We start from the raw sequence: 9,964 nt of genomic DNA, 5'->3' as shown, positions 1-9,964 counted from the left end.
CTTACTGTCAATATTACAGGTTTTGCATGACCTCATGAACTTTCAGCATCGACAAAGAAGACCTGCTCAGTACATCCAAATGTACAAGTAAGTTTGGCACTAAAGTAAATTTTGGATTTTAATATTACATAACATTTTTACTAATCTGCAACGACACACTGCTGACATTGTAAGTATTGCTGAGTACAAAACAATGCAATATTTAGAGCAACACACTTTTAAAACCGTGATATTCAATGAGAAAATGAGACAAGGAATTGACTTTCCTCATTCACTTTAGTACAGATGTTCAACAATATTTTATTGGCTTTAATACACAAAACAAAATGAGGGTGGAATTCATCCAAATACGTACAAGGCTTGTGGACTTGGTTTGGAATTTTATTTGAAAGTAATAGAGTGGAATAGTATCCATTAGATGATCTTATACATACACACATATATATATATATATATATATATATATATATATATATATATATATATATATATATATGCATACACACACACTGTGGTACTGTGAAAACTCTTTACATCGAATGGACACCTCAAAACTCAGGTCCGATAGGCAATTATGAGGTAGACACTTAATGATGGTAATTTCCACCCTCTGCAAAATATACTGGATACACCTTAAATTACTCTTATCAATGTAAGAAATATATGATTATCATGAAACTCTGTACATCACAAATAATAAAATAATTATACCAATTTGAGTGCATTTTGTATATTTACAAAGAAATGCAGTTCTCTCATTTCTTCATTGGGAGCACTTTGTAAAGTTAACAACTAGACAAAATATTTACAGCTCAAAATTAATTGAACAGCAGTGCATTCAAAGCTAATGTGCATTTAAATATCGCTTCTTTTGCGAGTCTCTCGTTTTACATTTTCCTCATCTGAGCAGACAAAGTGACTGCATCACCTTGGTGCAGTAAGCTGCAGAAGTGCATTTCATAAAGATGCAGACTTTTGAGAGAAAGAGAAAGAAAAAGAAAAAAAAATCACCTCACCTGTGTGCTTTTAAAAACAGGGCCAACAAGTCAATTTTTCTTCCTTTTCTGTCCACAAAAGCGCACGATGACCCTCACACAGCGCCTCCTTACTGGTTGACAGTCAGGCAAAAATCTCTTCAAGGCATTATCTCCTCTATTCTGACTCTGTACGCGCGTGTGCATGCGTTTGTGTGTGCACTTGTGTGCTTGTGCGTGACATTCTCTCCCGTTTCATTTTTTCTCTTTCTTTTTTTTTTATTTCTTTATTATTATTATTATTTGCAAAGCATGCACTTGCACGGGCCTTTAATGACTCCAGCTGGACCAAGGCAATTACGAGTTGGATGCACAGACCAAAAAGAGTCCGTCCCGCAGACAGGATTGCACGACAAGAGCTTGCAAGTCCAAACGCTGACAGGCAAAAAGCCTCTCATAGGCTCGACAGCCACAGCACGAACAGGTGCACCGTGGCACCCAATGGGATTCCATCACACAAAGAACCAGACTCTGGGAAACAAAGGCCCGTTTGATGACCAGTAACTTTTGCATGGTTGGGAAATAACACTTTAAGGCAGATAGTGTGCATTTTTGTGAGCGGTGAGTTGGAATAAATAGCAAATATCGCATCTAGCGTTCCATGTCACGTCATGGGTCGAGGTATCGTGTAAGGACTCTTCCTCCCGCCAACATCTTTTTGTTTTGTTTTTCTCTTCTAAAAGGTTTGATTTTGTGCTTGAATGGCCGCTACCTGCACCCACACTGCTCCACCACCATGTCCTCATACTGTTTATAGACCACATTATTGCCCGAGTCTATGTACAGGATGCTGATCGGGCTCAGTTTGGTGGGGACGCAGCAGCTGGGAGGGGTGCTGTTGGGATCCATGGAGTTCATGAGAGTCTGTATGATGGCATGGTTTGTAGGTTCCAGGTGAGATCTGAGCGGGAAGTCACAAACCCCTTCACAGTGGTACGCCTCGTAGTCCAAGGGGGCGATGATCCAGTCGTCCCAGCCCAGCTCTTTAAAATTCACATGCAACGCCTTTTTGCTGCACCTGGATTTGGATTTCTTCCCATGTCTTTTCCCGTGGCGGTTGCTCAGGGCTGTCCGCCTTCGCCTGCGGGGTCCCTCGCCTCTGACCCTGCTGGGGGGCATCCCCTCCTCCTCCTTCTCCTCCTCTTCTGAAGCACTCACCGCTTCTATCTCCTTGATAGACCTCCGTGACTTGATCTTCTCCTTCATCTCATTGAAGAGGTTCTCCCTTTTCCTGGAGCGCGTGTAAGCCACCAGAATGGCTTTCTCCTTTTGGGACCGCCCGCTCCTGTCCAGGCCCAGCACCTTAAGATCCAATTCAGTGTCAGGACTTCCGAGAGTGACTCTGAGCTGGAAGCAGAGATGGTTCCCTTCATGATAACCATGGGATTGCCGCTGATGCTGTTGATGAGATTTAAACATCTCCCACACGTCTAGAACCTCCCATCTGGACATGGTGGAGTCCAGAGGGTCCAGCAGCCTGGAGTCTAGCAGCACGTCAGAGCTGCAGGGGTAAAGTTGCATGTGGTAGAGGCCTGTCTTCTGTAAGTCTCCCAACGCTCTCCTAAATATCCTTAATTCCGCCCCAACCAGCTCCTCTTTGTCTGAAAGGGTTGAGACATCAAACAGATACTTTTGTCTTCGCAGAGGAGGGTGCAAAAGATCGTCTGCAAGGATAAAAGAGGGAAATAATTGCAGTCAGATTCACTTAGTGTGTACAGTGTTCAGATGGGGGAGGGAGGGGACACACAGAGGCCTTGTTTCCCCCCTTCGCACTACCCCCACAATACCCACACTAAACCAACCTGAAAAAGCAGATTTTTATCATTTATACCAATTTTGTGCTAAAATTCGAGTCTCTGCTTCCGCTGAAAGTGCACAAATTCAAAACCGTTTTTTTTTTCACAGTGCGAGCGAAAAATGTTTCCTCACAAAGACTCAAGCACGATCAAACATCATACATTGACATAAATCTGAGACATGGAAATTCATTTACAGTTAAACAAATGCATAACAAACACAAATGTTTTATTAGTCGCATGTCAATAAATTGTGGGTCTGTTGATCAATAATTGGGGTGCTTGCATTTGGGGAAAGGCCATCTCCAAATGCTGCTTCCATGTTTTGATTTCATTTTTGCAAATTTGTCGAGCAGAGACAGTTCAAAATGCTTCCGGCAGGCCGTTCACAGGAGGATTTCTTCTTGTTGTCACTTGTTTTTTGTTTTTGTTTTTTTATTTAATGGTGAATGTCTCTAGGTTAGTATTAAATACAGGCTATTTTGTATAAATTACCATCACTCTCAAAGGTTACTTAGTTGTAGGTTCATTGGTCCTTATACGTGCTTAATATTGGCGTTAATTTAATTTCTGCATGTACTTTTGAAGAAGCACGGTCAACAGTTACTGGATAATGATGGGTAAAGTTGGCTATGCACGGCAGAAATAACGGGCCGAAGGCATGCCGATACACTCATACGAACAATGCACAATAAATGCATTATGCTCCGTGAGAGCCCCGGGGGCGAAAGGGGGCCTGCAAATATTCCATCAACTTGAAGTGATAAGGAAAAACAACTATTTGCAAAGCATTAAATAGTTGACCTACATTGTAACGACGTTCACTCTTACAGCGGAGGAAACTTGCGATACGATTTGAAATTCAATTTCACAAGTGTTTAAGTATATATATATATATATATATATATATATATATATATATATATATATATATATATATATATATTGTGATCTTAAATGCGAGTTAATTTTTAAACGCATTTAATCAAGTGCAATAGTATTGTAACAAAAAAAACGTCAAATAATATTGCTCGGTAAAATGCGTCAAATTAAACCTGGCCTGGGTTAACCAGTATAATATCAAAATATCCAAGTTCTTTGAAAAGTGTAAGCGACAAGACTGCGTGCGCACACTCGTGTGATTTGTACAAGCTCTCCTAAATAGATATTTGACTCTACTTGTCAGTTTCCCTCCGTGAACCCTCGAGTGAAACCGTAAAAAAAAACCAAAAAAAAAAAAACAGATTGAAACCTTGTGCTTGTTTCTGTGACTTCCAGGTCTGGTCTGCATTACGTTTCTTTTCTACCTTTTTTCTTCTTTTTTTAACAAGACCTTTAACAAAAAAATCAAATTTAAGTTCAGCAAATAATTAACAGCCTGAATTCCCATCTTCCTCATGAAATCACTTCCCCTCTTATATTTCATCCCATCTTGCCAACGACAACATCCCCCTTAAAATACCCCTGAACGGACTGAGTGAACAGTCCGTGTTGAAATTACTGACATATTCGTGTTGACAGAGAAGAATGTACCAGGTTTTCTTAAACCCCAGATTCCGTTCTCGGTGCCTTTCTCCGCAATTTTCGCTTCATGCCAACAAATGCAAAAGCCATTTTGCCGTTTTTCTTTCAATTAAAATGCAGCGCTGCCACAGTTGTATTTGAAAATTGAACCTCGTGCTCTTGAAATGACCTTTATGAACCGCCTTAGTTTCAATTTTTGGGAAAAAAAATATAATAGGCCCTATTCATCTATATATAGGCCTATATATAATCTGCAAATGTAAATGAGAGCTCGTCAGAGTACTAAAGGCGCAGCGCATGCTCGTGCATAAAACAAGGCCTCAGTTGGTAGTTTTGCCTTGATTTGTATTCCCAATTGACTGCATCTTACTTAATAAAATGTAACGCTGGAGGGATTTTAGGGGGACCCTTTAAAGAAACAAAAGCTACTACAAATTTTCCGCAATAAATTGGAATTGGCGAGCGCGTAATTGGCGTCCCAATAAAATAATAGAAATGACCTGACCGCAGAGTTGTTGTTTTTTTCTTGTTTTGTTTTTGTTTGTTTTTTTTATTTTCGTTATTTGTTTTTACCTTTCCCCCGTCGTAGCCCTTTATTTGGCGATGCAGCCTCTCATCGTGGCCTCTGGGTAATTACGGGAGAGGACAGTTCTTGATATGTTATGACATGAACACTCAATCAGATCGTTGAGTTCAAACACTCCAATCAGCCGTTCGATACCAAGCAGCTTTCAGAGGGTCCCGGGCCCGTCTCGGGGTCAGAGCCAGTGACACAGCACATCACAATCACGAGCGTGCGGCTTTTTTTTTTTTTTTTTTTTTGTCCTTTAGATTTTATCCAATCAGTTCACACTGCAAGAAACACACACAAGAAGCAGCTCGGAAACGTGTTTTGACTTACTTTTCTGTCTTCATACTGGAGCTGCAATCAGTAAACGTCATTTAGGGTTTTTTATTTATTTATTTATTTTTGACTGCGTGTTTAACAAAATCTATCAAAAATTGAATGTTTTTTTTTTATAAGAAAGCAAATGTATTATTACTGTGGGAGGGGAAAAAAACACTAAGGTCTAATACAATTGCTCTATTGTCCTTTCAGGAGGTAAGTTGATATTAATATACATTTTGAATGAATGCATTAAGATCGTTGCAGAGAACCTCCAGTTGCATTGTAGTTGCAATACTGCGCGACAGATTTGAAATATTGGCCACCAAAACACTGTTTATGACTCAGACACCTGCCCCTCACACGCACACGCGCAAACGAGCATGTTGGATACCTGTGAAAAGGTGCCTACAGTCAATTCAGCTCCATGCCAATTTCGGGCTATTGCGCATGGATAGGCTACCACAAGTGTTGCGCTGTAGCCTCGTATTGTAATAGATTAACTGGCGGAATAGTTTCCTATTTACGTGTATGGAGTTTTTTTTTTTTTTTTTTTTAAGTCTGCACTCCCTCTGATTTACAGCCTTTGTTTAGAGAGCGTTTCAATTAGTGTTTTACTGTCGTGTTGCCTAGGGGTTAAGCGTAGCTAAAAAAAAAAAAAAAAAAAAAAAAAAAAAAAAAAGGGGGGGGGGTCACGCGTTTTGTACATGTGATAAAGTAAGATGTATCCGCTAAGTGGTCCAGCAGCAGTTACATGATTTTTCTCGTTTGCACAGCGAAGTTACAGCGCTTCTTTATATCCACCCCACCCTCGACCCTCCCTCAAAAAAAGGAAAGAAAAAGAAAGCTTTGCTAGATTGATGTGACGGAGTTGGCCGCGGCCCAAACCAACCTGTTCCTCTGTCCACGAAACTTGTGATGGTGTTGGCAGATTTAGAGGAGCGAAAAAAGCTGGCGTTTAGTCCGAGCTTCTCCGCCGCCGAATAGGTCCTGTAAATGGAGAGCATGTACTCATGCGGCACCACATCGTCCTTAAGGTCTTCTTTGCGCTGGCTATTCATATAATGGGAAGAGGCGAAGATGTCTTTTAGGAGTTTGGTTGACCTTTGTCCGCCGTGATGAGGGAGCCTGGCTCCCCTGTTCCTCTTCGGGGCAGAGGGAGAGATGATAGCAGCTGACTGGAAGCATGGTATATTCCAAAGGAAAACAAGGAGCAGGCCCACGTAAAGCGTAACAAGTCGAAATGCAAACATGGCTGGAGGCTGAGTCGCAGATGACGAGTGTCGATCCGTTCCTTGGATCGAGGAGTCCGCCTGAGCCGGTCTGCGCGTCAGGGTGTGAGGTTGCTTTGCGACCCTCGAGAAGTGCCTTTTGCGCTCCAGATTCCATGCGAGAGCAGAGCGAGTTGGGCCAATTGGAACACGCCCACACGCTCGCCCGGTGCTTCCCAATTTCATGACATGCACTTGCAAACACCCAGCCAAAGGCCACAATAGCGAGCCGGGAGTCCATGTGGGAAAGTTTTGGTGGCGCTTTCGCAACAAACTCATGCATGGATTGTCTTTTCTGCATTTAGTGAAAATAAAATTGCATCAATGCGGCAGAAAATAAACGAAAAGTTGCGATTCCTGATTAATGACTCGTGTTGGATAAGTTTTCAAAACTAAAGACTTGTCTAAATCTGGACTGTCCAGCTATAGGGTATGGAGATAACATGCATAAAAGCTCTTTATCAGATAGTTCTGGCCATTACTGGGACGAAATGAATCCATCCAAGGACTCATCAGATCTGATTAGATAAGATTTTACGTCCAGACTGTTGAAAAGGTACTGAGTGACCATTAAATCGTGTCAATATAACACACATGGCGTGAACAGGACAAGATATCTTTGAGTCACTTGCATGGAATCTTTACGAGGAGGTGTTAAGCACAATAATAAATGAGAAAATTAAATGCACTGGTCATTGCCAAACACAAAACACCAGCGGGATTCTGTATATGGCGTATTTAATGCAGGACTGTAGGTCAACGGCACCGACATTTACAATTGTTCTAGCGACCTCCACTGGTCATTCTTCAAAGTTGTACTGTACTGTCCAAGTCTAAAAGACCTAGGCATGGTTACAAGGCCTACTGTCCATATAAACCATAAAGATCATGCTCCTAAAATGTCATAGTGCATGACATAAATAAACACCCTAATTTGTTATGCCGTAATATGCACTTTTCATTTTTAAAGAATATCGTGCACTGTTATGGTTTTATTTCAGTAGTTTAGTAAATGCAACTAATATAGGCCTCCATTCAATACACACAGTGAAATATTTCATGATGATATTTTAATGAATTTTAATCTTTATCTTTTGCCTATGCAGCTAACAAAAATCTCAAATTCACAATGTCAAGAAATTAAAATGTCACATAATAAACCATTCTTTGATTCTTAAAGAATGGGTAAATGGTTTTCTAAAAGTATTTTCACGCTTTTAATGGATCTGTAAATTCTAATTAAATGAGAGCAGCACATTCATAGATAGACAATGGTGGTGTGACTTGTTAGAGCGTTGGCCTCACAGTTCTGAGGACTAGGATCCAAATCCTGTCCCTGCATGTGTGGAGTTTGCATGTTCTCCAAATACCCACATGGGTTTTCTCCAGGCACTCGAGTTTCCTTCCACATCCCAAAAACATGCATTAATCAGACACTCTAGATTGCCCGTTGGTGTGATTGTGAGTGTGACTGTTGTCTGTCTCCATGTGCCCTGGTAACCACTTAAAGGTGTACCCCGCCTCCTGCCCAATGACAGGTGGGATTGGCTCCAGGACTCCCACGACCCTCGTGAGGATAAGCGGCTCAGAGAATGTATTTATTTATTTATTTACTTATTTATTTATTATGTGTGTGTTTGTGTGTGTTAAGAGACATTTCTCCAGGCCATCCTACCTTGTGCCTCCTTTCACAGGGACATGGCCAGAAAACTTCATCATCTTAACAAGATGCCCAAGCCACTTCATCTGGCTCCTCCAAATACAGAGGAGCAGTGACTCTACTCTAAGCCCGTCCCAGATGACCGAGCTCAGACACCCTGCAGTAGAAAATATTTCCGGCCACTTGTATACATTTTTTTGTTTTTTGTCATAACCCACAGCATATGACCATAGGTAAGGGTGGGAATGGAATGTAGGCAACAGGAAATTCAACCATCCATTTTCTATTCTTATCAAACCTCAGGTCGCAGGGATGCAGAAGCCAATCCCAGCTAACTGCAGCCAAGAAGCCGAGTTCAACCTGAACTGGTCGCTAGCCAATCGCAGGGGACATAAGCAATCACACTCACACCTCCTCACAATTTAGAATCTGCATTTAACCTACCACGTGCGTTTTTGGGATGTTGGAGGAACTGGAGTACCCTGAGAAAACACACACAGGCACAGGGAGAAGATGTAAACTACACACAGGCAAGGCCAGATTTGAATAGAGTGCCCAGAACTGAACTCTGAGGCAGATGTCCACCGTACCGCCTAAAGTAGATCGCTAAGTAAAATGACAGCTTTGCGGGTTTTCCCAAGTTGCTTCTTCACTACAACAGACTGATCTGGAGTTTGATCTGTCTTTAAATCGCCTGTTTCTTTTTTTCCTTCATTCAAGAAAAAGACCCCAAGATACTTGAACTCTTTCACCTGGGGGCAGGAATTCATTCCCTGGAAGAACCCTTTACCTTCTGGGCACCTTTTGGAGGTACTGATTCTCTTCCTAACCGCTTTACATTTAGCTGCTCCAGAGACAGTTGAAGATAGAATCTTGATGACACAAAGAGAACCGCATCAGCTATGGAAGGCAGAGGTAAAATAGTCGGGTTTACCAAACCGGACAACCCCAAGGCCTTAGTTGCGCCTTGAAAATTTATCCGTAAAGGTTATGAATCGCCCCTCCTCGAGCCGTCACCTTATCGGGGTGGAGGGGTTTGTGTGTCCCGATGATTCTAGGAGCTAAGTTGTCTGGGGCTTCATGCCCCTGGAAGGGTCACCCACGGCAAACAGGTCCTAGGTGAGGGATCAGACAAAGTACGACTCCAAAACCCCTATGATGACTACAAATATTGGATCTTGGTTTCCCTTGCCTGGACGAGGGTCACCGAGGCCCCCCTCTGGCATGGAGGTGGGGCTCGAAGGCAAGCCCCTGGTGGCATGGCCTGCACCCACGGGGCTCGGCGAGGCACAGTCCGAAAGGGTAACATGCGTCCCTCTTCCCACGGGCTCACCACCTGTGAGAGGAGCCATAGGGGTTGGGTGCAATGTGAGCTGGGCCGTGGCCAAAGGCGGGAACCTTGGTGATCCAATCCGCGGCTACAGAAAGCAGCCCGAGGGAAATGGAATGTCACCCCTTTGGCAGGGAAGGAGCCCGAGGTGCGTGAGGTTGAGAAGTTTCAACTAGATATAGTCGGACTTGCCTCTATACACCACTTGGACTCTGGCACCCTTCCTCCTGAGAGGGGTTGGACTCTGTTCCACTCTGGAGTTGCCTACGGGGAGAGATGCTGAGCAGGTGTGGGTATACTTATTGCCCCCCGGCTCAGGGCCTGTACGTTGGGGTTTGCCCCAGTGGATGAGAGGGTAGCCTCCCTTCGCCTGCAGGTATGGGGGGTGGGTCTTGACTGTTGTTTGTGCTTATCCACCAGACAGCAGTGCAGAGTGCCCATCATTTTTGGAGTCCTTAGAGGG

At 42.9% G+C, this 9,964-nt stretch overlaps 1 protein-coding gene across 1 annotated transcript; it reads right to left on the bottom strand.

Annotated features, from left to right (window-relative positions):
- Nucleotides 1–288: 288 nt before the first annotated feature.
- gdf6a (growth differentiation factor 6a) lies at nt 289–6,616 on the bottom strand. Its single transcript, XM_061819986.1, has 2 exons — nt 6,133–6,616; nt 289–2,698 (listed from the first exon to the last, which is right to left on the bottom strand). Exons 1-2 carry the CDS (start codon nt 6,491–6,493, stop codon nt 1,743–1,745), a joined length of 1,317 nt encoding a protein of 438 aa, XP_061675970.1. The 5' UTR covers nt 6,494–6,616; the 3' UTR covers nt 289–1,742.
- Nucleotides 6,617–9,964: the final 3,348 nt, after the last annotated feature.

The sequence above is a fragment of the Syngnathoides biaculeatus genome, chromosome 5, assembly GCF_019802595.1.
Source record: "Syngnathoides biaculeatus isolate LvHL_M chromosome 5, ASM1980259v1, whole genome shotgun sequence".
Classification (NCBI taxonomy): Eukaryota; Metazoa; Chordata; class Actinopteri; order Syngnathiformes; family Syngnathidae; genus Syngnathoides; species Syngnathoides biaculeatus.
This window is presented reverse-complemented; position numbering and strand designations above follow the sequence as displayed.